The following is a 26,964-nucleotide window of genomic DNA, read 5'->3' as shown; positions in this document are numbered from 1 at the left end:
ATTCATGTCATAGTCCGACTAATCTAATAATTTAGTTTTATTTAATTATATAATAAAAAACTACTCAGTAAATTTTATACAAAAAGTGATATGATTTGAAGGAAAAAAACATTTTTAAAAAAATAATAAGAAGAAACTCAATTTTTAACTAATTTAATTTTAAAAAATAAAGATAAAAACTCATCTCAAATCATCCTAAATTAGCATTTCAAGCTCACTTTTAGGTTGTGAGATCAAGATAATCTCATAAAAAAAATTAAAAAATTACAATGCTTAATCCCCAACAAATTATTTTGAATTTTTTTTTTTTTTGTTTATTTTTTTATTTTCATCATTTAATAATAAGCTGTTTAATAGTTAAGTTTTATAATTTTATTCAATTTGCTTTTGATAATAACTTTTTAAAACTTTTATTGGCATGAATAATTATTTGATTAAACAAAAAAATTATTTAAAAAAATAAAGTTATTAAATACAGCTAAATACATGTCTTGTATTATGAGATCAAATATTTTAATTTTAGTTGTTTATTGATCAAATATCAATTTGTTTAATTAAATATATTTATAAGTATTTTAGTTTATGATTGAAAATCTTTATATAAAAAAGCATATCGAAAAACCTTATATATTTATTTTTATCTAGAAAAATATTCAATCCCTAATGAAACATGGATGGAATATCTAGTTGAGATACAATTCATGTGAAAACTTAAAGAATAATCTTCACCGTACACCGATGGAGAAATTTTTAAGATTAGGATTCGAATTCCATTACATGACGATAAGTCAATAGTTGACCCATTTTATTGACAAATTTATCAATATGATAGTTAATATGCTGACTAATTGATTGCCACATTCGCAAACCAATGAATGTGGATTGTAATTCCATGGACACAAACCATGGTAGTACGGAAAACTAAAATCTATCTCTTTGTTTTAAAATTCGGATCGGATCGGTTTCGTGATTGAAGACCTCCGATCCATCCTCGACATTTACCGGTGTTAATTTTTGAGGCATATGGTAAAAGCAACTTGTGACTTGCAAAACTTTTACTAATTTTGAAGGGTACCCTATAAAATCCAATCTAAAAAGCATAGTTTTAAAATCTAGTTTAGAAGGTTAATTCAAAATTCAATATTATAATTAGAGTAGATTAAAAAAAAAAAAAAAACTCAGTGTGACCTGGTAACCCAACAAGACCAATTAAAAAACTCGATTGTAACCATTAATTTTTTGTTTTTTTTTTAAATTAAATCATTGTTTTAATTTAAAAAAAAAATTGATCTACGCGACTAAACTTTCTTAAAATCACACTAGAATGCCTAAGTTGGTATTATAATAATTAGATTCATATTTATATTAAACTTTGGTGTTGTATTTGCATATATTCTTTTTTTTTTTGAATAGAAATCTGTATAATACATGGAAATCAATCAATAATGTAATTAGAAAACATCAACTTCATTACCAAAAATAAAAACACTCCACTCACCATCTAAGACACCATGTGTAATCACAAAGGATAAGTTACATTTTCACTTATATATTTTCAGTTCCCAAGTTCAAGGACTTCTCGATACTAACCTAAATTTTTGAAAACTTTTCTATTTGACCCTTGCTATCAAAAACAAATATTGAGCTCTCTTTTGAATTATTTTATTTAATTTCAAAATGCAAGAGCATAATGTGAGAATTTGGAGAAAAAAAAATTGAAACAAACATGAAAAAAGGCAAAATATAGAAAGAGTGAATTTCCGCAAAATTTCACAAGGTATTCCTCAAAACTATTTAATTATTCTCTCTTACATCAAAAACAATAAAACAATTCTTTATTTGATTTTGATCATCCTCAATTTAATATTTTTTTCTTAAAAAATACTTTCTTTAATAGAAACCCCCCCTTTACCCAACACTATTTTCATTATTATTTTTTTAAATAAATAAAAAAGTATAAAACTACCAGAAGAACTGAATTATGACAATTTTAATCCTAAGACTACAAGTACCAATCAATCAACTTCATTAAACTACAAGGACTAAATTATAACTTACTCCCAAAACTAAAATTTCTCGATGGATAAAATGGTAAAACCACGCTCCAAAAACCTTCCCGTTACGCCTCTTCTTGGATCTCACAAAAATCATAAAAACCCAAACCCAAAAAATCCCTACCTCGCCGATCGCACGGACAAATCCGATCACCGATCTCTCCTTCTCTCCGATTTTCCGGTACCAGAAAAAATCTCTCCTTCTCATCAATACCTCTAAGATTTGAGTCAATTTTGATTAATTAGAACTTTATTTTTTTAATTAATTTTGATTTGATTATTTTTGATGAACTGAATATCTGTAAATTTAGGGTTCACAAGAAGGAAATTGATTAATTAATTAATTAATCATGGCGGCATCGGAAGAGAACAGTGCATTGTTTCCGATTTTTATCTTAACGATAATGGCAATACCTTTAGTGCCATACACAGTTATGAAGCTATGCCGAGCCGCCTCGAAGAAGAGTAAGAGTATTCACTGTAACTGCTCTGAGTGTGTGCGGTCCGGCAAGTATCGGAAATCTATATTTAAAAGGGTGAGTCAGTCAGTGAGTTAGTAAAGTTGTGTTTTTTTGTTCATTTTAGGGTTATTGTGTTGTAATTGTTGTTTGTTTTTTTGGCAGATTTCGAACTTTTCGACCTATAGTAACTTGACGTTGATATTGCTTTGGGCTGTAATGATATTTTTGGTTTATTACATTAAGAATATGAGTCGTGAGGTAATTGTTTGGAAATGAGAAGGTGTTGGTTATATGTTTTTTGTTGAGGTTTTAGTGATATTGGGGTTTTGTATGTTGGATGTGATGGGGGTTTTGTTTTTGGTTGTTTTGATTAGATTCAAGTTTTCGATCCGTATGCTATTCTGGGACTGGAGCCTGGTGCTTTGGATTCGGAAATAAAGAAGAATTATAGGAGACTTTCTATTCAGTACCATCCTGATAAAAATCCTGATCCAGGTTGATGGTGTTTTAGATTTTTTGGTTGTATTTGTTTTAACTTTGAACTGTCATGGAAGACGGGTTTTGAAGAGCAGCGTGGGTTTACTTACTGTATTCTTCTCATTTCTTTTACCTTTTCAGAGGCCAACAAGTATTTTGTAGAGTTCATTACGAAAGCTTATCAAGCTTTGACTGATCCAATATCGCGTGAGAATTATGAGAAATATGGTCATCCTGATGGTAGACAGGTGATGTTTTGCTGCGTCTGTAAGAAATAACACATATTTGCCTACAAATGTTTTTCTTGAAATAATTCATTTTTTGAAACTAATGTTCATAAAAAATTCTTTCAGGGTTTCCAAATGGGCATAGCTCTTCCTCAATTTTTGCTTGATATTGATGGGGCATCTGGCGGAATACTTCTACTTTGGATTGTTGGGATATGTATACTCTTGCCATTGGTGATTGCTGTAATATATCTTTCAAGGTCGGCCAAATATACTGGAAATTATGTCATGCACCAAACTCTCTCTGCATACTATTACTTCATGAAACCGTCTTTGGCCCCAAGGTAATTATTAAATACAGACTAAGTAATTATTTGGAATTGTATGAGCAACTTTTCTTCTGTAAGCAAGAGCACATACTCCTTTTTTTCTCTGAATTTTACTTGTGAAAATAGTATTCCAAACCATGACCTTATTAGAGTAAAATGGACTGATTCCTACCAACATGGTGCCAATTTAGTGGTGGTTCAATTCCGTGTAAAGTGTATTAAGTAGAAGTTATTGCCTTAGTATGGCATTTCACCAGCAATTCTATGTAAGGACAGTTGGTATTGCAAAGTTGCCCAGCTTACCAATTTTAATGCCTTCTCTGAAGTTGGAATCCTAGGTGCTAGAATCAGCTCTTACTTTCAAATTTATTTTATCAAGAAATAAGAGAATAATCATAATTGCTACTAGATTATGATGTCCAAGTGTCACTTTTGTCAAATGTTTGGGAAATTTCTCTCTTTCTGGAGCATCCAATGCATTTTACCCTTATCTGTAGAAATAGATGTTGGGCACAGACTTCAAGATGGTGTGAAGGGCATAATAAATACTTTTATTGCAGAGCACAATTTCAGTAAATATTTTGCTATTTTCATTATAACCATGCCAAAATACATAATTATTGCATTTTTTTTATTTCCCTTATTTTGGAGAATCCAGTTCTGATTCCCTTGTATCTGTAAATCTTCAGACACACATATTTTTCCTTCCTAATATGATCTTTTGTACCTCTACATCTTTGGGTATCATGGTTGCTTATCATGTCATGTTATGACTTGACCATGCAGCAAAGTAATGGAAGTCTTCATTAAGGCTGCTGAATACATGGAATCTCCAGTTCGCAGGACTGATGATGAACCTCTTCATAAGCTGTTTATGTCTGTCAGGAGTGAATTGAATCTGGACCTCAAGAACGTCAAGCAAGAGCAGGCTAAGTTTTGGAAGCAGCATCCTGCATTAGTTAAGGTAGCTTGATTGTTAGATTGTGCAACCATGAGCAATCCTAGCACTGAATTCTTATGAAGTTAATACAATTATTAATCTTCATTTCTGTTCAGACAGAGCTGTTAATTCAGGCTCAGTTAACACGCAAATCAGCAGACTTGCCACCAACTTTGTTGGGAGATTTCAGACGCGTTCTAGAACTCGCACCTCGTCTTCTTGAAGAATTGATGAAGGTGGTCTTACAATCTGTGTTCATTCTTCAAGTTGATTTTGAAACTGAAAAATGAAGGATTATTCTGTTGGGTCATTACTAAATGTGATACATAAACCATTTGCATGTCTTACGTAGCTCAAAACCTTTGCTTTGCACAAGGCAAGAAGTGTTATTAAGTGCACACTGCCGAGTGGTTCCACACAAAGCAGAATAAAGCTTTCATTGTAATTTGGAAACCATTTGAACCACAATCTTGGCATATTTGTGAAATTTTCATTGGAAAGTTTGTCTCTAATGGAACTTGAATGGGTCTGCCTTCTTTGGTTCTTGTTTTTTTATAGCTAATGAATGTTTCCCAGTAAGATATTTGTCTTCCATGCTTCACGGTTGAAGATAAGGACACTTCTCAATGTCATACAGAGTAATAAATAGATAGTTGACTGTATGTGTGTGTCTGAGGGATTACCTTTTTGTTGAATTACTTGGATACAGTTGTACGAGAAATGCACTTGAAAAGTAGATGAGAAATATCAGAAACACAGTTTCTGTGATTATATCCAAGGATGCTGGTCTGGAGTCCTTTAAGGATAACTCCTTGGAAGGATGATTATATTAACATCACTTATATTACTTGTTTATGTTTATTTGTCTCCTACTGAAATGACAAGTTGCTAAGAAAGGTGTTATTACCGTGTGAAGTTACATTGGCCAAAGTAGAAGAGATGAAGTGGAGTCATTTGCTTCTCTTTCACTCTTTGTTACCTTTTCAAATGCAGTAGCTTATGTGTCATTCTGCTGTCATTTTCCACCTATAAGTGTTTCTTTTCATGCTGTAAGCCATTCAATAATTAAATTACTAAAGTCTAATTCTTTACCTTCTGAAATACTAATTCTTTTCTCTCTATTCAGATGGCAGTCATACCACGCACTTCTCAGGGACTTGGATGGCTGAGACCTGCAACTGGGGTTGTTGAGCTCTCTCAATGCATTATTCAGGTGTTGATTTTACCCTATTTACTGGTTATGGTTATAGATAATTGCAGCCTAGAGAAACTTTTTAAAAATATCACAGATAAAAAGTCGATAATCTACATTTCACTAACTTTAATGGTTTCCACAACAGTGATTTTAGTTCTTTTATGTCTGGTATTCATAGAAATGAAAACTTGTCGGTGCTAGAGCCCGCTATTTGTCATCACGCATTGTTGGTTTGAGGATTGTTGATTTCCTCAAATTCTCTATTCTTCTTTTGATGCAACCGTTCTCCATCCTCTCTGAATATTTTAACATACATGGTTGCATAATTATTTTATCAGTTTCCAGTAATACATAAATTTTGATAGTTGTATTGTCAGTGCACTAGTCCCTGCTATCTTCAATTTGGCTGTCCCTTTTGTGTTTCTTCCCATTTATGCTCATTTCACGATTTAAGTAGGGAGGTTTTGGAATCTAGTTATGCTTGACTTGGGAAACCTGTTTGGCTGTCTTCTCTCATCTATTTGAAAACCTGATCGCTTTTTCGCTCTGCTGTATACATATTTGCAAGGAATCATGAATAGTTTGTATTCTCCAGTTCACATCTTTGCCAACCACTGCCATATGATGGCAACCTGTGCTGGATGATTCAACATGCTTTCTTCTAATCTACTGATAATTGATGATTGGCATGATTCATTGGTTAACTGTGATACAGGCTGTTCCTCTCACTGCGAGGAAGGCAACAGGTGGATCCACTGAAGGTGCACCCTTTTTGCAGCTGCCTCATTTTAGTGAGTCTGTTATCAAGAAGATAGCACGCAAGGTAGGTGGAAAAATTACATGTCATATTTGGAATACATGAGCGTTTTGTGAGCTGTGAATGTGAACACTTCATTTTCTTGCCACCCATGAGTTCAGATACTAAATTAGTATACAGCCTATGAAGCAATCATATATGAAGCATTAGTCCTTCATACTTATGTATTTCTGCCTGTGTGGTTTAATAACAATTATATGCTTGATACACTGAGATCATTTTTTGGTTCCTAGACAAATATCATTTCTCTCTGGTCCAGATGAAGAATTTTCTCCCTTCAAAATTGACAATAATCATTTATTTCTTTAGTTATTGGTCTCCTGTTTTCTTCTTGCTCATGAGTTTTGCTTTCTGATTGCAGAAGGTGAGAACATTTGAGGATTTCCGTGACATGACTCTCCAAGAACGTGCAGAGTTGCTTGAGCAAGTAGCTGGATTTTCCTCTGATAAAGTAACAGATGTTGAGATGGTATTGGGAATGATGCCTTCTGTAACAGTCGAGGTTAGATGTGAGACTGAAGGTGAAGAGGGCATACAAGAGGGTGACGTTGTTACCATACAAGCTTGGATAACACTTAAACGTGCTAATGGTCTAGTGGGTGCACTTCCCCATGCACCCAACTTCCCATTTCACAAGGAAGAAAATTTCTGGTTTCTGCTTGCTGACCCCGTCTCAAATAATGTTTGGTTTTCCCAGAAGGTAAATTTTATGGATGAAGCTTCAGCTATAATTGCTGCTTCCAAGGCAATTGAAGATACAATGGAGGGTTCAGGAGCTAGTGTTAAAGAGACTAGTGCAGCAGTTAGAGAAGCAGTTCAGAAGGTGCGGAGTGGCTCTAGGTTAGTGATGGGCAAGTTCCCTGCCCCAGCAGAGGGGAACTACAATTTGACATGTTACTGCTTGTGCGACTCTTGGATTGGCTGTGACATGAAGACGAACTTGAAGGTTAAAATTCTGAAACGAACACGGGCCGGGTCTCGGGGCGGTTTGGTAACTGAAGAGGGACCCAATGCGGAGGATGGAATTGAAGAGGAAGAGGAGGATGAAGAAGAATATGATGATGATTATGAGAGTGAGTACAGTGAAGATGAGGAAGACAAAAAGGATACGAAGAAGAAAGGCCCTGCTGCCAATGGCAAAGTGCATAAAAAAGACTCGAGCTCAGAAGGTTCAGGTTCAGATGAGGAATGAAATATGTTGTTTTGATTGTCAATGAATAAAATTAACCATTTTTTTTTTCTCTTATAAATTATATCGTGGAATAACTTGAGCAACTACGGTAGTGATGGTATCTGTCACCCTTCTAGCTAGGCGACAGAATGCTTCCATATTTTTGATACCACACACTGAGTTACAGACTGATTTTAGCCCATTTCAGTTTCTTCGGTCATCATATTTTGTGCTTGTATGGAAAAACAATATCTGGGCCGAGGACGTCATTGTATGTGACAATTAGAGTGAAGTATCAGTGCTCTCTCTCTCTTGGGCATGCAAATTTTGAACCCTACTTATCTTTTAGTTACTATCTCAGGATGGATAGAAAATATGCCTAGGATCGAAGGGTAGTTACTCTCTTGGGGTAAACAAAAAAACAAACAATGATTATTGAAGGAACATGTTTTTATGTAATTTTTGTTTTGAAAATAAAAGTAATCATTTTAAAAATACTCGAGATGTGTTTTTTAATTAAACATGTTTTATATGTATGTCATTTTTATTTCGGAATGCTAATTAAAGACGCTTGTCTTCGAAGTTTAAAGATTTACCTATCGGTTGGATATATAAAAATATTCCCACTTCTCAAGCACAAATTCTTGAAATTTACCTTTTTAGTTGATCTTGTAGAAAGGAGTTATGCGGTTGTATTAGTCACTAAATGACTTGCAGAGTGCCCTTCGGTGGCAATAAGACAATGAAAAGACAAAAAAGACAATGGGGCAAGTGAATATCAATATTCTCTGCATTTTCACAAACTGTTATGCAACTAGAATACAGATCCATTCTATTTTGAAGATGCTTCCATATTTTGAGTTGTAGAATCATTTCATCTTTCTCTATCACTACCCTTTCTCTCCTCCACGTTCCCGGAGTAACTTCGGTTCCAGAAGAGTAGTTGCACACTAGCCATTCTGATTGATCCATACAAGAAACACACTGGCAATGGCATATGCCAGGACCTTGAATTGCAACCATCCAGGAACGGGTTATCTGATGGGCTTGAAAATGTTTCTTGGATTATGGCCCTGAAGTCTTCGAGCAGCACTACCGTCTGTTCTTTCAGTATCGCAAATGTCAGTTGTTCAAATGAATCTCTAACTGGAATTGCTGACACCCGAAGGCTGATTATGCTCCCAATGAAATCGATCCTGATTTTGACACTCAGAGAGAAAACTGTTAGCTTCAACACTAAAATCATTGGAACTTAAATTGGTTTCCACACCGACTTCATTCGCATCATGGGCACTCCTCAGATCCACACCCGCATCAATGCGAATGCCTACTTCACTCTCATTGTGGAAAGCCTCCTCATCCTCACTTGCAACATCATTGATGCCATCCAATTTATTGTCAAGGGAAGCCTCCTCATCCCCACTTGCAACATCATTAATGCCATCTAATTCATCATCATGGGAAGCCTCCTCATCCCCACTTGCAACACTGTTAACATCACCAACTTCATTGTCATTCTTTGCTCGAACCCTGATACGCTTCCCTTTGATGTATCGGTAAATCCATTTCGGTGGTGGATATTTTTTCTTTAATTTTTCATACTTGTCCATCATACCCAATCTCTGGAAGACATTTCCCACCATGTTGACAATTGAAACACTTGGGCGGAGACCTAGCTCCTCCATATCAGCAAATATCTGCAAGAATGAGAGATCAAGTTAATATAACAAGGTAATTCAGGTATTCCAATATGAGCTACTATCTGGTTAGTGCCATATAACATTGTTTCCAAAAGCAAGACAAGGATATCCATCATCCGCATCATATTCAGGGTCATTAAAAGATCATGTTGATTGGAATTTTCTAATTGAAACAATAAGGAGAAGAAAACATAAATGGAGTGATTAATTCAAATATTAATCTGAAAAGTTACTGCTAATCATGTGCCTCACAAGAGAGGATTGTACTAGTCATTAGCATAGAATCTGGCATAATGTGGCTAACTGACACACCATGCCCTTATAGTTACCAAAACCATCCAATCATCAGGTTGAAACCTATGGGATACAAGAATATATCCACACACTGGCAAGCAACTTAATTCAACCATGAGAAGTCAATATGCTTGTATTGCAATAGTTCAGTTTATCTCTAAAACTTTGGCATCACTACTATAACATAACTGGATTAGATAGAATGAGATAGGACCAGATTACAAGACTTGATCCTAGTCAACCTGTAGAATCTTTGGGCTACTGCTAGGTGAGAGTACATAACTGAATCCTGGTGTTATGAATAGATTTATGATCTGATTAATTGATAGATCTCACTATACACAATACATACGATGTCTGTGGGGTGTCATAAAATCAACTTCCATTTCTTCACTGTAACAGAACATGACACATAGACTTTCTGCTCTATAAAACCTAGTCATTAATTCTACAAAAACAAACTAAAAGTTGCCGGAAAAAGGAAGATGGCATGCAACAATACCTCAAATATCTGGTCATGCATGTCCCTTTTGTAATATATAGAAATCATTTTATCAAACATCATTCGAGGCGTGCCTTCCAAGTACTGTGAAAATAATTTTGTCCAAAGCTCTTCAACTTCATCAAGTCTTCCATCCTCAGCTAAAGCATTCATTAATGTGAAATAAGTTCCCATTGTCCTTCCTTGCCCTTTGCTTAACATCCACTTGGTGACCTAAAATCCAATATTTTCTTTAGCCAATAAACCAAGACACCCACTCCCATAGATAGCCACAGAAGGAAATGTGAACAAAAAGAAAGAAAAAATTGGTTCCCAATACCTGAATTATCCTCTTCCATTCTTGTTGCTCCTCCAGAGCTCTTAATGCTTTCTTAACTGCAATTAGTGGGAACTCCAATTCCCAAGCAACAAAGGAATCAAGAGCCCCGTACACTTCCTCCTTGACATTAGACAATCCCTTTATCTACATAACCACAACCCAAAATCAATTGGCATCTCAATATTGCAAAACACAATCCCATTCCACTAATTCCTTAGTGCTTCAAAACTACATTCTAACACGTTTCTCAACCTTGAAAACAATGCCTAAAATTCCAAATCCTTGTCCAACAAAAAGACAATTTGTCCCAAATCAAACAAAAGGAGTACCAAAAAACAAGAAATAAAAAAAAAAAAAACTTACACAATCAACAAGCTTTGCTGATTTTGAGATAGTCCCAATTCTCCTTTTTGTTTTCCAAACTCGCGGATATCTTGGTCGTGGACCTTTAGCAGCACAAACCTATAAAATTCATCAACAAATCCAAATAATTACTAAATAACACAAAAACACCATTTCCCATCGTAAACAATTCAGTTCAAAGAAGAAAAAAAAAAGCTTTACCACAACACAGCTTTTGGTATTCCTGGTAGTATCAAAGGACTGAAATCTATTTGGAATTAGTGGCAACGAATATCTTAAACAAAGCATCCTGCTTTAAACACAAAAACTGATTAGCTCATAACACAACCAGTTCTTCCAGACCCAGAAACCATTTTTGTTCTAGTTAAGGTTTATGTAGTAAAGTTCTGAAATTTCTAACACTAACTATATGAAACAAAACCATGAGCACAGTTACAAATGTAATGTGTTTGTTTGTTTTCAAATTTTAGACTTTCTCAGCAAACAAAAAGAATTAGAATCAGAGAGAGAGGAAGTTACCGGGCAGAAGTTGAAGAGGAGAAGCTGAAATGGAGAGAGTGTGAGTGTCAGACTGGAAAACTTGTTATGTTGATTTTCTTTTCTTTTCCCTCTTATTTTCTCGCTTTTTTTTTCTTTTCTTTCTAGCAGCCAAACACAAGATGGATAGATAGACAAATGGATAGATATTTCATATTTCCTTATGTGCACGCAACAAAACGGTGCGTTCCATCTAGAGAAAGCTTTCCCTACAACCAGCGCTAGAGCTTCTCTTTGTGCTGATTTGATGCGAAAGCCTTCATTTGATATGATCAACACCTAATATGAATTATTTATATTGCTTATATATTTGATTAAATGATAAGTAAATTTATTGTTTTTTAAAAATTAACTTAATAAATGAGTTTACTTTATCATATAAGATTCAAATCAAAAAAAAAAACATGTAAAAAACATAGTTTTTTTTTTATGAATATAATAATATAATAATAAATGATTTGCTTATAACACTATTAGAAAGATTTAGTTTTAGTCAGTAAATACTAACTCAAAGATTAACTGTAATAAATGAAAGTTAATTAATATAATAAGAGCTGCTGAAATATAAAATTATTGTTATTAAATTCAGCTTGGATCGATTAAATTCAGAAATTTGAATTAAAAAAAATAAAAATTAATTTAGTATGGCTGAATTAACAATCAATTCGTAACTAAATAAAAATTTATTTATTTATAAAAATATAATTTTAATTAATTCAAGTTAATATGTGAAATATAAGCGGAGCATTGGACCGGGCAGTTTAGTAACCTTGTACAAATTGCCTGGGTTTCGACAAGCTCACCCATATACTTGGGGGTTCTGCTAGTGGGAGAGGCGTTTGTTCCCTCTCTACCGCACGGGTTGGAACCCCTTTGTAACCTTCTGCATCCCCCATTGGGCTTGTATGTGTTGCGAAACCAAGCACCACCACGTGTCCAATAGCAGGAGATGCAAGTATATGAGCATTTACACAGAATCCCAACCTAAAATCCTAATCCAGTCATCCTCAAAAGCAGCTACCTCTTCCTTACACAGATATTTCCAAGCTAAGCTCCCTAGCCTTAAAAAAAAAAACAGTGAGCAAACAGAAGAAAGAAATGATGATGGCCATGGCAATGATGATTGAAACCACCACAGCAGTCCGATTCCCCCCCCTCACCACTCCTGCTGCAAACTTCTGCTCCTCCTTGCCCCGCAGCAGCTCTGTCATTCTTTGGTAACTAAATATCAAATTTTCACGAGCTTTCATTTCTTTTTCAGTAAGAACTTAAAATGCGAATATCTTAGCAACATGTCATAGATCAGAGATTCAATTATAGAGTGTGTGTTATCCAGTTGTACTATCATTATCACTTGCATTCTCAAATAGCTTCATTCTTTGTTTTGGTTTCATTTTTACTATTAGACAAGGATTTTGATAGTAATCTCTGATTATTGATACGAAAATCTGTTTAGATTCCCTTTTTGTTCTTTCTGTTTCTTTAGAGCTTGTAATGTGGGGATTCTGCTGAATAAATTACACTAAGGCCTGCCATTGTACTGTGTTGAAGTATTTTTGTTACTTGATTAAAGAAAAAGAGAATAATCTATTCCTTTATTGATTCTATGTTTTATTGTGCTGGATACTGTGTAAAGTCTAAATTTTTACTGCGTGTGAAGAAAAATAAAAGTGGGTTCTTAGGATCAGTGGAAATGCACCCCCCCCCCCCCCACCTCCTTGGGTTCTTAATTTGAAGTAAATTGGGAGTTTTGGGGTAGAAAAGTAAGTGATGAACCTGGTCTTGTACTGGTTAAGCTTAGCATGGATATGGCTCTGCATGAAGAAAGGAAATCAAAGGTGGGATTTTTTGATGCTTATGTTACCATCATGAGAAGGGGTAATGGTATGAAAAAGAAAAAAACTTTGGGAGAGGGGAGTAAATGCTTCTATGTTAAAAATGGCTTGAAAAACTTGAACTTTGTGTGTTGATGGGGGTTATATATATGTCTAAGATGGCGGGAGAAGGTGTGAATTGTCATCCTTTTGGTGGAATTCAGGAGTAAATGCTGGTCATGAAGTGGCTGATGGACAGTTTATAGAGTAGTTAGAGATGGTATGATCTGATGGGTTGGTTTTGATCAAGGTGTGAATTCGAGGGTCTTCATATGTCATGGAGATCAGCTCCAAAACTCAGTAGATTTTATTTGGGCCTGGTGTCACTCAATCCTGTGCTCAAACTCATGGAGCCTGTTTTTCTCAAATCTTGATTAGAGCTGGCATTCTCCATCTACACATCATAATACAATTTGCTCGGCATTATGGTTTGGTTACATATCATAAAGTGTGCGATGAAGAGGTGATTTCTCTAGTAATAGTATTTAAACTTGAAAGGTGAAGGATGTTAAAACGAACACAACATTTTCATTGTTAGAAATTATATAAAACAACCAACTTCCTTCCAATTTACATGGAAGCTCAAATAGCCTATTTTGACAAAAGATCAGAGCTCCTAAATCCTCCATTACCATTTTCTATCATAAGAGCGACACCTTTTGTTCTTAATTTTGCGTGCATATGGTTCATATTTTTGTTTTTATTTCATCAAATTCTTTGAAACCTTGTATAAGCATTAGCTGATATTAAGGACAAGTAGTTTTTGATATCAATGCAGGAATAAATTTCGAAGACTAAATGACGTTTCTTTCTTAAGAAGGAGCAGTCATTTAAAGAGTAAGATTCAAGCGTCTGCAGAGAATTTAGATTCAAACTTGGATTCTTCAAAGCAGAATGGTAAACTGAAATACCATCCATCTGAGGGGATTGCAGAGTCAACATCAGAAACAAGTAGTGATGCTATGCTTACACCTCAAGAAACATGTAGGACTATTGTTGAGGTATCAGTTTACATTTTCTAGCCATCACTTCAATGTAGAATGACTTCTGCTGCTCCTAGTTCTTTTTTGTGACACGAGTCTAACCCCTTGTCAGCACTACAGAAAATAACAATATCACTCGAGTGTATGACCCTTCACATATGAACAACATCCAAACGACCAAGCTAGAGCTCTTTGTTGAGCATTTATGATCTATATAAATGATGGTTGCATATTGAGTTCAAAATTGAAAATCTGCAAATTTTATGGTCTCATGATTGATGCTGAAGCAATGTTGATAATGCTGATAACTAGACCATGCTGAAATGAACTTTTCAATGGTGCCCATCTAAGAAGGTTAGTTTGATACTGGCATAATAATTACAAGAGATTAACTAGGGAAAGTTACTCCCTTGATTGCCTTCTGAACATTTTTATATTACATCTTACATCAAGCAGTTATCCTTCATATAAAGCTAATTTCCAGTACCACCTGCTTAAAGAAACAGCAGACTAGGAGATTGAGTTGGAAAGGAATAAAAAAAAAAAGAAATCATGTATAGGTTTTATTGCAAAGGATTATATATTTGTTACGAATCCAGAGCGGATGAGAAATGCATTCAGTCCTCATAAAATCAAGCTGTTACGACTTTCACTATATCATAATTTTCATGTATATTGATTGTTATTTTATGCCAGTTTGCAGAGCTAATGTTGCCTGTAGTATGTTATGTCAGGCGAAAAGCAAAGCAACATTAATGTTGACTGGTGTGATCAATGATGATATTCATGAGAACATTATCTGGCCAGACTTGCCTTATGTGACTGATGAACATGGGAGTAAGTCAAGCCCTTGAACTTTAACATTGTCTTGCACACGAACTTTAATCCAGGTGCAGAAGTGTTGTTGCACATTGAAGTGCTAATTGTTTCTAATACGTTGCAGATATATACTTTCAAGTGAAGAATGATGAAGACATTTTGCAAACACTTACTACAGAAAATAATTTCGTGGTATGGAATGTCTTTTTTGGCCGGATATCCTGTGAATTGTTTTAATATCTCAAGTTGATGCTAAGATTATGTAGGAAAACTTTTTTGTGACAAAATGTGGCATATTATTTTTATTGCTTGGCCTTGTAACTGACAAGTGGTGGATATTAGCAATATTGTGTCCATTTACTGCATTGACGTGCCAAGTTTGTGTTTAGATTATGAAGAAAACCTTCTCTTTGGATTTTGAAAACAAAATGACATTTTCTCACATATCTTTTGGCATTCTAAATTTTTTATTAGAGGGGAAAAGAAAAGGGTTGACACATTGCAATGTTTAATGAAGGGGGGAATTCAAATGCCCCTTATTTTCTTGCGAGCTTCTTGAGTTTAAGAGGTTTATGCAACATGCAGCAAGCCATTATAGGTTTTGATGCCACGGAAATGCTCAGTGAGATGGAGTCATTGGGTACATCAGAAATTGATTTTGGGGTTGAGGAAATAGAAGAGGAAGATAGTGATGTTGAAGATGTGGTCAATGAGGATGATGACGACTATGATGAGGTTTGGTTTCTCTTTTCTTTTCAGTTCATTCTTGCTGTTGGGTTTTAGCTTTAAAATGTAAAAGTGTTGGAATTGTGTTTTCTGCAACACATTTCTTTGTCTTGTTTGTAGGATTTGGTGGCTGTTCTTGATGATGATGATGAGGAAGATGATGATGATGAGGCACTTGGAGACTGGGCAAAATTAGAGACTATGAGCTCTTCTCATCCAATGTATTTTGCCAAAAAGCTGGCCAAGGTACTTGCCCGTTGTGAATTTTTGACCTGATACACGCTTAGGAAGAATATGTAAATTCCTTTTGTTTTGTAATGGTGTAAAGATCATCAATGGTTGCTTTCTTACTTGCAAAGTGTATATCTTTTTAGTCGTCATCATGAAATTATGGAATTGCCATGGTTTGGGGCCTTAGCTGAGTTCTTACATTTCTATGTTATTTCTTATCTGGGTGTCGTAGGTTGCTTCAGATGATCCTATAGACTGGATGGAGCAGCCTCCTGCTGGTGTAGCTATCCAGGGCCTTATTAGACCTGCCTTCATGGAAGAGCAATCTGACATCCAGAGACATATGTCTGGCAATCAGTCTCATCATGCTGGTACAAATCAGGTTGGGCAAAGCATAGAAGGCAAACTAGAAGAACCTGGTGTGATAAACGGTCATGAACATAAGTCAGGATCATCTGAAGATATTTCATTGTGGCGGGAGGAATTGGAAAAGGATGAGGTTCCAAGTAGTGGAGCTTCATTTTACAAGCTGGAGATGATTAAAATTCAGCTGATTTCAGCTCATGGAAACCAAGTATGTTCTCATTTTTTTGTGGACATAAATTGGTAGCATATGAGAAAGAAATTGTCACAAGGAACTAATTCTCCTTCTCTTGTTCTGTAAAGACTACAGTTGAAGTAGAAGACTTTAGGAAAGCAGAACCTGATGCGATTGCACTTTCAGCAGCCAAAATCATATCTCGTCTGAAAGCTGGTGGTGAAAAGATTACGCAGGCCTTTAAATCTCTGTGTTGGAGATGCAAGGGTATCCAAGTGGAGGTAATACACATAAGTTCAGTTCATCTGTAAACATTGAACTACACCCTGTGTGGAAATTTTATCATTTAACTTGAAGTTTATAATTGTTTTTTGAACTATTGCCTCTCTTGCTCCTGTCTGAATGTTTAGTTAGGCAACCCATTGTGAAACATAACCATGCAATTTTCATGCTGTTTTTTTTTTTAAAAAAAAAAAATACAAAAGAAAACCTTGGACAACTCCGAAGCTCATGAAAATATTTTAGATTTTGATATTTGGTTACTGTCGCCGGACTTAGATTAGCTGAAGCATCAAACGCTAATTGACTTAGCTGTTGCCATCAAACACTAATCCATTTTGCTGTTGCTTACTTTCAGTTTATAAATAATCAGTTTTCTTATTATATTGCAGGAGGCAACGATTATTGATGTAGATTCTCTTGGATTTGATTTGAGAGTTTGTTCTGGAACGCAAATCCAAACATTGCGGTTTGCGTTCAATTCAAGGGTATGTGCTTCTGTTACTCTGCAAGCAATTGTTTCTGCTGATGCCAATACCTGTTGATCAGCTGCATTTACCAGTTAGTTTGTTTTCTAGTCATGCTATTGTTTCTGGTCCGCTTCAAATTTGGCCTTCCTTTACTCATGACATACTTCCTTCTCTCAACTCCATTGTTTCTGCAGGCAACCTCAGAATATAGTGCTGAAAGACAACTGAATGACTTACTATTCCCAAGGATCCAAAGTAGTCTGCAGAAAAAGAACATTGCTCAAATGCCATAACCCTGTTTAATTCTGGATGGCTTGTGTCGAATTGTAAAAAAAATTCATGCAGTTTGTGTTCGTATGTATTTTTCAATCGCAGCATGCCTGGCAAGAAAAACAAGCTAGTACTGATCATTGAGAATCCATTTTTCCAAGCTGCTTAAGAGAAACTCCTTATAGTTTGTATTCTTATGTGTTTTTTCAGTGATGAGAGAAATCCATTTTTTCCAAGCTCCCTTTTGCTATGTTGACAAGCTAGTTAATACATGTGCCCAACTCTCCCTCTTTGAGAAAATCAAATTTGGAAAAAAATATTATAACAACTTCTATTGAATGATTATAGTTGATTGATCATGTTCGATTCTGGTTGATGGTCATGTAGTTCAAAAAAATGTTAAATTAGTGATCAAGAATTGTTTAATTTAAAAAACAAAAATCATTCTAATCAAATTAAATATCCAATATAAAATTATATAACTAATTTTATCTAATTTTATACGTACATGGTAAATATATGTTCATCACAAATATAGTGGAAATTTAGCATGTATATTAAATATATATTTAGACTTGTAATTGATTTTAAATTGAGTCCTAATATGCATACTAGTAAATAAAATATCTATATTTAAATTAAAAACAAGATAAATACTTACTTGTTGAAGCACTTTAAAATTAATCAAGCTTTATTGTTGTTCAAAATTAATTAATTGTCCTTAAGATTTTATTGTTTTTCACTTAACTTTTTCCAACAAGTCAATATTACACCACCACCACTTTGTTTAGATGAATGCACTTTTAAATAAGGTTCAACAGATTCAAATGAATTATACTCAATATCTCTTTGTAAAAAAATTTTGTCTTCAAGAAACACTGTCCATCCTTATTATCATCATTCTCTTGAAATCCTCTCAACAACAAGGACTTCATTGAACGAATGTGTAGTTTATTACATCCAACATAACCACTGTGTCCCCGCCCTCAATGCCTTGAGTTTGCTGCTTGAGCTCATCAAGGTGCAAGCATGGTGTTCTCCGAAGAGGATAAACCCTTGCATTGACACCCTTTGGCTGACGAACAATAGCAATCTGCACAAATTAACAGGGCATTTTTCGCCTACACAGTCTGAAGCCTTATGGCATCTCAAATTGTATACACGAAACCTTGCAGCTGCCATGTGAACCTGATATTTTCACAATTAATTTCTAAATATACTACTTTTTTTCTAAAAAAAAGAGAGAGAAATGTAAAAAACTATTGTAAGATTCGAGAGAGAAACTAATGAGTTGCAATGGTGAAAAGGAGGACTAAAAAGGCCAGCTTGAGTAGTGAAGGCATATGCTCTTCTTGCTATAGTGTGTTATGTTGGTATAGTGTTTCATGATAAAATTGATAAATATAAAAGAGATAAAGAGATAGAGACATGTATAAAAAATAAAAGTTTGTTGAAAGAAAGGAGACATGTCCCTTTTAGAAAAAATGAATTTAAAGAGTGAAAAACATGTCAATTCCAAAGAGAAAGGAATGAAAATAAAATTTTTTTTCAATTATTATGGATTCATCCCACACATTAGCTAGATACAATAACAATTGTCTCGAAAAGGCCAAAAGAAAATGGTAGGTGACCCCGTAGCCTCGCCTATTGCGCCTTCAAAAAAACATTGAAAGAAAGAAATATTCGGATGAAAAAAGTCAACCTATCCGATGATCGCGTGTCAAAGATATGCGTCATATACCCTTGCCTATGGCGTGTGAAAGGTTGGTTGGAAATCTAGAGAAGCAACAAATGTGTCGGATCCAAAACCCGGGGGTAGATCCGACCACTATCCATGATAAGCAAGACAAGAACCAATGGTGGGGTTTCTTTAAGCTTGGGGAAGAAAAAAGTAATTGCCAAAAAAAAGTCGGCATGAAAGAAAGGACATATCCAGTGAGGAATTTATGATTCTATCTTTCTTTAAGCTTTCGAAGACAAGGAATCTTCTAAATTAAATCAACTGCTCTTTTTGTTTGAGATATATATATATATATGTTGTCCCATCAGGTTTGAGAGGATGAAACGGATACTATGTTAGAAAATAATTCAATCTGGAATTTTGGTGGCAAAAAATTGGATTTTTCTTGGGGCTAGTGAATCCTTAACATTTCATACTTGAGTTATTTTTTATATTCTTGACACTTGATTCCTTCATAATTAGGCTGTTTTGGAATGGTGTGAGGTGAGAAATTTGAAGGAGAAATGTTAAGGAGGTAAGATTTAGAGGTGATGTGTTGAAGGAAAAAATAGTTAAAGGATGAAATTTGAAGGATGCTTGATAGGAGGGAGGAGAATTATTGCTATTAATGGGTCTTGATAAAGATAAAATCAAATATATAAAAAAACAACTATACAATATATTTTATTTTCTTGTTGTATATTGAATTTAATTTCGTTATTCTCAAAACTTTATTGTATTATTTGATTTTGTAATTTTATTAAAAAAAAATAACTTGATTTTATAAGGGAGAAATGAACCTTTATACTACCATAAAATCTTGAACAATTTAAAAGATCCTGATGCGAGTTGATCAAATGATATATAAATAAACTCTTATATTATCAAATAATAATACATTTGAGATCCTAAAGAATTCTTTTTTAAAATTTGGTCCTCATGCGCTCAGAAATCGTTATCCATTGTCTAAAAGAATCACAAATATGAATAATGTCTATAATTTCTTCATTAAGTCAAGGTTTTACCCACTAACCAAACTAATTAGAAAGCACTTGATCACACATGCGAGTGAAAGAGATAACACCTAAATATTTTATTAATACTTTAACAGAAACAATTTTTAGGGCATGAGAGTTAAATCCAAATTCACCAACTCAATGTTCTTAAGGCACGATAATCATTCCTTGATCATCAGCTAGAGAAGTACCGCAACAAGTTCCATACAAAAGGACTCTTAAGCATTGAATATCAAGATCGGTGAGTCCCGTACAATTCACTCAAATACTTAGAACACAACGCACATATGATCCCATGTTGTAAATTAATCAATGGACAATGATTAAGACTAATCAAGAAAATTCTTGAAGTAAGCTACCAGAACACATATCCTTAATAAAAGAAGTAGAACTGGATCTTACATAAGGAACTGTATCACTATTATATCTCTCTCAGCAAACACACAAATCAACTACCTTACACTTCTCTTTCTCTTCAGAAGTAAGAGCCGTACTGTCCTTCAAAGCAGATTTTGGCAACACAAAGCGTTTCAGCTTAAAGTCTTAAACAGATTTATTTGCATTTCACTTGAAGGCGAGGGTCAATGGTGTTGCAATGGTGGTGAAAAAAGCAGTGGCGGCAAGGAATGTTGCAACTTTCTCCAATACTTTGGATGTCTCAGGGAACCTGTCGCTAATTAACTGTGAAACAAAAAGGGAAGCAAAGGTGAGTAGTATGGAAAAAGAACGCAGGTAGAAGAAAACAGGGAGTTTGGAGTGTTGAGTTGTTTCGTATTGGAGAGCTATTTGAATCGCTGCCTGAAAACAGAATCCCATGATTACATTAGGCCATTCTAAAGATATCCGCCTGACAACTACCGTATGGATTAGTCGTGGATTGATGGCACGGGGAGGTGTTTGTTGTGTTGGAGGTGCTAATTGTTGCTCTGTTTCCATGGCAGAATGAGGTTGAGGAGCCTGTGATTGTGCTGTTTGCGACAATATCTCTGTGTTGATGGGTGTGGACTGCAAGGGCTGTGTTTCTTGGGTAGCAGAGGTTTGTGCCTGTGATTCTTGTGAGTGGGATTCGAGGTCAATGGCAGGAGGAGCAGGTGTTGCATGTGATGGATGTAATGGTTGAAGAGGCGGTCGCAGCATTTCTGGGGCGTGGTTTTCAAAATGCGGAGGTTGGGTTTCTGGGTTTTGAGATATTTGGTCAGTGGCAGGAGGGGTTTGTGGGGGTAGCTGTGAAAGTGCTTCCAGTGATGGCGATTCGAGGTCGAATGCAGGAGAAGAAGGTGATCTATTTGATGAAGGTGATGGTAGAAGGCATCTAACTCTGCCCCAGACAAGGTTCAAGAGAGTGGCGATTGAAAGAAAAAACTGCTTGATGCTGTGAGTAATGTCCATGTTTGTATGAGTTGAGTTGAAGCTTGGAAGCAGACATAGAGAGCTTAATATAGAGATATGGTGGGCTACCACTAGTGACTATCTGCTGATACTACGTTGGTGGATTGGGGATAAAGGAGTCGGACCACAATCGGATATTTCGAATTCCGACATGAATCATTGTCATTACTAAAGCTTGACTTGTCTGAAGGAACAGAGTGGAAGCAATGAAGGAAGAAATAAAGAAAGAAGATTGGCCTAAAGAGGAATGCACATGTGTATGTAGTCGGTGATGGTCACACCTTCTAAACAATCACTTTCCCCTTTCTTAGAATCATAAAACCGAAGACGGAACCGTTCATCTTGGATTGTTAACTAGTAGACTGGCCTACCGAGTAGCAAATAGTGGAGAAAGAGGGCTTGGAACTTAGGACCCTCTTCATATTATCGAATACGAAGAAGTCAACTCAGATCCAATACCTAGTTGGTGATTTCCGACCCTTTCTACTTGGAAAAAGGGCATTTAAGTTGTGGATTGGACGAAAAGAACACGAAATCTTCACTTTCCACTTCAAAGATTGTTGAATTTCTTCTCACTGCATGTTCAGATATACTTTCTTACAGTATCTATTTAGGTAAACATAATTTATTTTTCTGGAATAGCGTCCATCAAAGGAAGAAGAGATCCAAGTGTGCTTAATTTGCTTCCAACAATTTTATCTATTTTTTTTTTAATTATAGGTTTCTTGTTATTACCATATTATATTAGATTTAAGTAATATTCTTCATTAGATCACAAATGAAAGCCAAGATTGCTTGTAAATGACTTTGCCACTGAATTAAAGTAAAATAGTAAGAACATAACATAATTACAGAACTATTACTGTGTAGTACGACTCCAAATGTTGAGGTTAAAGAGGCATGGCTAGCAAAATGTATTTCCTTTTACCAAACATTTCTGTTGGGATCAGTCCTTTAGCTCACCATGACAAATTAGTTTTCAGATCTGGTCCGGTTCAAAATTTGGATTTTAGATTTTGATAAAGTTATTGTTGCCCGGGTCATTAATTTTTTTAAAAATCAAAACTATATTGTTTTAGTAAAAAAAAAAAAATCAACGATTGTAACTAGGTTTTTAATCGAATTTTGCTAGGTCAACCATCAAATTAACCCGATCACATTAAATTTTTCTTTCCTCTTATTATTATTTTTTTTAATCTAGCACGATTTTAATTTTAGATTGACTCGTCAAGGTGAGAGCTGGATTTCAAAAGTATATCTAAAAGTCTCTATCATCAATCAACGGTCTCCTGGAAGACAAATGCCAGGTAATGATGTTGCTAGCCTGAACATTTCCTAGGTATCTGATTCCTTCATAATCGGTTCCTTCAGCAACAATCCTATGGCAAATGTCTGTATGTGCCTACATGAATATATGCGTGTCTTTGATTAGAGATGTGGGATCCCTTTTTCCTATCCGAGCTACGAAAAGAAGGTCATGTAGTTGGATTGCTAGCATTTCTAGAATTATTAATCAGGGAAGGCTGCTGCTGACCATGTCTATTCCTATTCGACGAGTCTTTGCATAGGCGTGTGTGCTACGCATTAATAAATTTCACTAAATATATCAATACATATGATGATGGAAAATGAATTTTAAACTAAAATGATTAATTGGTGGCGGAGAATGAAATTTGTTTTTACTTAAATTAATGAAGTGTTTCTAGGAAGGGACAATACAACTTGGAATGAAAAGTAAGATGAAGAAAGGAAGCATGTAAGGTCGGGTCCTGCTAGACTCGATCAATAGATGATGGGGCTTTTGTGTATTTTATGTGTGATTTGTTTGTTGCAACATGGTGACAAATCTTCAATTGCTCTTGTGGACAACAATTAGGACCGCGGATGTAGAACCGATGGTAGGGCTTCCATGGATTTTCTTTTGTGGAGGGGGGAAGAAAAAAAAGTAAATGAAAGGAAAGTTGGCATGAAAGAAAGGTAAACATACCCGATGATCGACAATGATGAGGAATTTTTTATCCTCTCTTTCTTTAAGCTTTTGGAGAGAAGGAATCTTCTAAGATAAATCAACATTTCTGCTCTTTCGTCAATCTTCTTAAAAGGAAGACTTTTTTGTTTTCCATCCCACTCGACTAATGGATTTGGGAGGATGAAACTAATTTATAATGTTAAATATACTATTTCAGAATATAATTTAATCCCAAATTTTGGTGACAAAAATGGATTTTCTTGGAGTGCATCCTTAACATTTCATACTTTGGTCACTTTTCTATATTTTTAACACTTGACCCCTTGACAATTAGGTTGTCTTTGGTTTGAGGTGAAAAAATTGAAGGAGGTGAGATTTAAAGGTGAATTGTTAAAGGTAAAAAAAATTGAAGGATGAAATGTCAAGGATGTTTGATAGGAGGTGGGAAAATTATTGCTAATAACGGTCTTGATAAAGATAAAATCAATTTCTAAATTAAATATTAACAAATAATTATATAATATATTTTGTTTGCTTGATGTATATTGAATTTAATTTTTTAGTTATTCTCAAATTTGTACAGAAATACTATTGTCTTATTTGATTTTATAATTTTATTAAGACAAATGACTTAAATTTATAAGGGATCAAAATAATATATAAATGAATTTCTATACTATCATAAATTTTTGAACAATTTGAAGAATTTTGATATGTGTTGATCTAGTATAAGATACGATTTTTTTTTTTTTTTTACTTTACATTTAACCAAAAAAATATTCAATATGTAACTTAAACTACTTATGATTTGAAGTTTTGATTAATTTTAAAAATTTTCTACAATAAATCCATGTCTAGAAATTATGACCTGAAGTATATAGTTGAAAACATTTCTTCATATTTTCTTCCTTTTCAATTTGATATCAATATTTTTATTTTTCTATAATAAGTGTCAATATGAATCTAGTGGGTGAGTTTAATTTTTTTAATAGATATCATAATTTTATTGATTAAGATTTAAATATATTAATTCATACATAATCCATATCTAGATGTTATAAGTACCATAAAACCTTTTTGAATTACATATATTTAAATATATTAAAACTTAGATATTGGATTGTTTAATGGAGTTCAAACAAAATCCATCAATGAATCAAGCTTTGAGAAGTTTAGTCACGTTAGATATTGAGCTTGCTTAATGATTTTTGTTATTTTTTTCCATGAATTATTTTGTTTGTCCTTGTTGATGTTTTAGGTTTAGTTATGCCTTGGGGACAAATGATGTTGATTTATACTTTATTTAATGAAACAAACTATCAGCTTCAAAAACAGAATTCGAGATCATAATTTTTTCAAAAAAACATTTGGTCCTCAAACGCTTAGAATTCTTTGATAACACTCTTGTTGTCTAAGATTATCACAAATGATTAGTAAAGAAATGTCTAAAATTGAATTCCTTGTAGAAAATGATCAAGTCTAGTCAAGAAATTTAACCAAGAAAACTCTCTAAGCAAGCTACAAGAACACAGATCCTTAATAAAATAACTAGATATAGATCTTAAATAAAGAATTGTATCACTGTTACATCTCTCTAACATAAAGACAAATAAACTACCTTACATTTCTCATTTGTATTTTTTGATTTTCCTAGATTAATTTAATCATCAAGTAATTGTGCTCATTTGTATTTTCTGATTTTGTGAAAAATCTTAGTCGCTCAAGGGGGTTGGCATTAGGTATCCCTTCACAATTCAAGATGCAAGAGTATCTTCAGTAATTGAGTCAGAGGAAGTATGCTCTTCAGATTCTGGAGATGAAAATGCTTAATATAATTCTATTACACTTGGGATATTCTGGAAATGGTCTGCAGAGGTAACATTCTGTACCTTTAATGCTCAATCAACACTAGCTCCATTCTTAATTTGCAGTTAATCATTTTTAGGAGGTGCGAGAATATTTGGTTTCTTCTTTTACAGAGAGGGAATCTAGAAGAATTAACCATTTTGGGTTTTAGGTTAGGTTTGATTCGCTAACGAGGGATGAACATGGTCTAAATGCTTAGAATAATTATTAAAAGAAATAACCGTTTTCTTTACTTATATATATGGGAACATAACTCATATTAAAATGAAAGTTTTTACTTTGAAAGAAAATAGTTATCTCTTTTTTTTTTTTTTGATTCTCTGAATTAATTTAATAAAATTTACAAAGACATTTGAACTGTTGAATATCTCTTTAGTTTTAGTAATCGAAGTAGTACTAAAGTAATTGATCTAGAAACAAGAAAGAGAATTCTCAAATTAGTAGTAAGTATTTTTTTAAAAAAAATCTACAATATCAGAGCATAGTTTTAAGATGTATCTTCTGTTAGATTTTATATAATATATCTATTATTGTACAAATACTTTTTTATATTTATTGGCATGGATGATTCTCGATTTATTTAATTAAATGTATGCGTATATTTTTTTATTTATGATTATGACTTTTTTTTTTTTTTTGTAAAAAACCACTTTGAAAAAGCCCGCAAGTAAAGACATGGAGAAATACAAATAAATATTTTAAGAGTCCTTTTATATTTATGGTGTTTTGGTCTTTTAACTTGTAACAAACTTCTTTTATCCTTCACTCATATCTCGTCAATACTAGATTGGTGTCTCGTGATATGCCGTGGGATGTATCAAATTTTTACTAACATTAAAAAAAGAATAATCAAGCAATACAAGTGTTTTTAAATAAGCAAGAAAAATTTGAGACTTGTTCATTGACTCATTATATTAAATAAGCTAGATTAATTTAATAATATGATTGAAAAAAACAAAAATGGTAAATAAACCAAGCTAAGCCAAAAAAATTAACAAAGATTAACTGCAAGAAATATACACTTACCAATATTATGGAAAGAAATCATTTTAATATTCTTAAAAGTTCTCTATCATCTTGTTTTATAATAAAGCAAAAAAAAAAGTGATAACCTTATAAAAAATAAATGAAATTCAATTCCCAATAAATTAAAAATTAAAGAATGAAATTAAAAAATAAATAATATTAAAAAAGACAAAAAAAGATCTGAGTCCACCTAAGTCAGATTGTAAAATTCACTATCTAGTCATGAGACCATGATTATTATGTAAAAAGATAAATTAAATAAAACTACAAAACTCAATTCTCAATTAAACTTGATATTGAAGGGCAAAATTAAAATTAAAAAAATCAAATTGTAAAAACAATCAACAAAAAAAAAATTCTGACTCAACTAAAATTAACTCTACAAAACCTGTCTTCTGGAAT

The 26,964-nt window shown here is 33.9% G+C and overlaps 3 protein-coding genes across 9 annotated transcripts; 2 read left to right on the top strand and 1 right to left on the bottom strand.

The window, feature by feature from the left end:
- The first annotated feature begins 2,098 nt into the window (after nucleotides 1–2,098).
- Nucleotides 2,099–8,008, top strand: LOC118037094 (dnaJ protein ERDJ2). Its single transcript, XM_035042977.2, has 11 exons — nucleotides 2,099–2,235; nucleotides 2,366–2,590; nucleotides 2,678–2,773; nucleotides 2,890–3,010; nucleotides 3,134–3,240; nucleotides 3,346–3,563; nucleotides 4,335–4,512; nucleotides 4,605–4,724; nucleotides 5,615–5,701; nucleotides 6,399–6,506; nucleotides 6,862–8,008. Exons 2-11 carry the CDS (start codon nucleotides 2,405–2,407, stop codon nucleotides 7,690–7,692), a joined length of 2,052 nt encoding a protein of 683 aa, XP_034898868.1. The 5' UTR covers nucleotides 2,099–2,235; nucleotides 2,366–2,404; the 3' UTR covers nucleotides 7,693–8,008.
- Nucleotides 8,009–8,443: 435 nt separating this feature from the next.
- Nucleotides 8,444–11,527, bottom strand: LOC118037095 (pentatricopeptide repeat-containing protein At4g21190). 2 transcript variants are annotated; one of them, XM_035042981.2, is made up of 6 exons: nucleotides 11,369–11,527; nucleotides 11,051–11,141; nucleotides 10,850–10,948; nucleotides 10,487–10,630; nucleotides 10,168–10,380; nucleotides 8,444–9,368 (listed from the first exon to the last, which is right to left on the bottom strand). In XM_035042981.2, exons 2-6 carry the CDS (start codon nucleotides 11,135–11,137, stop codon nucleotides 8,814–8,816), a joined length of 1,098 nt encoding a protein of 365 aa, XP_034898872.1. In that variant the 5' UTR covers nucleotides 11,138–11,141; nucleotides 11,369–11,527; the 3' UTR covers nucleotides 8,444–8,813. The 2 variants fall into 2 exon arrangements, with proteins under 2 accessions (XP_034898872.1, XP_034898871.1); XM_035042980.2 differs by having other exon boundaries at nucleotides 11,051–11,138.
- Nucleotides 11,528–12,390: 863 nt separating this feature from the next.
- Nucleotides 12,391–17,771, top strand: LOC118037096 (uncharacterized protein At3g49140). 6 transcript variants are annotated; one of them, XM_073405616.1, is made up of 10 exons: nucleotides 12,391–12,603; nucleotides 14,039–14,244; nucleotides 14,940–15,080; nucleotides 15,187–15,254; nucleotides 15,648–15,797; nucleotides 15,909–16,034; nucleotides 16,252–16,593; nucleotides 16,686–16,838; nucleotides 17,229–17,324; nucleotides 17,501–17,771. In XM_073405616.1, exons 1-10 carry the CDS (start codon nucleotides 12,485–12,487, stop codon nucleotides 17,597–17,599), a joined length of 1,500 nt encoding a protein of 499 aa, XP_073261717.1. In that variant the 5' UTR covers nucleotides 12,391–12,484; the 3' UTR covers nucleotides 17,600–17,771. The 6 variants fall into 6 exon arrangements, with proteins under 6 accessions (XP_073261717.1, XP_073261719.1, XP_034898873.1 ...); XM_073405618.1 differs by having other exon boundaries at nucleotides 12,392–12,603; nucleotides 14,978–15,080; XM_035042982.2 differs by having other exon boundaries at nucleotides 12,392–12,603; nucleotides 14,039–14,261; nucleotides 14,978–15,080.
- The last annotated feature ends 9,193 nt before the right edge of the window (nucleotides 17,772–26,964 follow it).

This window comes from Populus alba, chromosome 17 (genome assembly GCF_005239225.2).
Source record: "Populus alba chromosome 17, ASM523922v2, whole genome shotgun sequence".
NCBI classification, from domain to species: Eukaryota; Viridiplantae; Streptophyta; class Magnoliopsida; order Malpighiales; family Salicaceae; genus Populus; species Populus alba.
This window is presented reverse-complemented; position numbering and strand designations above follow the sequence as displayed.

Excerpts from the sequence above, each read along its gene's own strand:
- LOC118037094 (XM_035042977.2), top strand. The coding sequence starts at position 2,405 with ATGGCGGCATCGGAAGAGAACAGTGCATTGTTTCCGATTTTTATCTTA. Across the intron at positions 3,241-3,345 it reads GTCATCCTGATGGTAGACAG|GGTTTCCAAATGGGCATAGC; the intron begins GTGATGTTTTGC and ends AAATTCTTTCAG. Across the intron at positions 4,725-5,614 it reads TTCTTGAAGAATTGATGAAG|ATGGCAGTCATACCACGCAC; the intron begins GTGGTCTTACAA and ends CTCTCTATTCAG.
- LOC118037095 (XM_035042981.2), bottom strand. The coding sequence starts at position 11,137 with ATGCTTTGTTTAAGATATTCGTTGCCACTAATTCCAAATAGATTTCAG. Across the intron at positions 10,381-10,486 it reads AATGGAAGAGGATAATTCAG|GTCACCAAGTGGATGTTAAG; the intron begins GTATTGGGAACC and ends ATTGGATTTTAG. Across the intron at positions 9,369-10,167 it reads TGCATGACCAGATATTTGAG|ATATTTGCTGATATGGAGGA; the intron begins GTATTGTTGCAT and ends TCATTCTTGCAG.
- LOC118037096 (XM_073405616.1), top strand. The coding sequence starts at position 12,485 with ATGATGATGGCCATGGCAATGATGATTGAAACCACCACAGCAGTCCGA. Across the intron at positions 15,081-15,186 it reads TGTGACTGATGAACATGGGA|ATATATACTTTCAAGTGAAG; the intron begins GTAAGTCAAGCC and ends AATACGTTGCAG. Across the intron at positions 17,325-17,500 it reads GGTTTGCGTTCAATTCAAGG|GCAACCTCAGAATATAGTGC; the intron begins GTATGTGCTTCT and ends TTGTTTCTGCAG.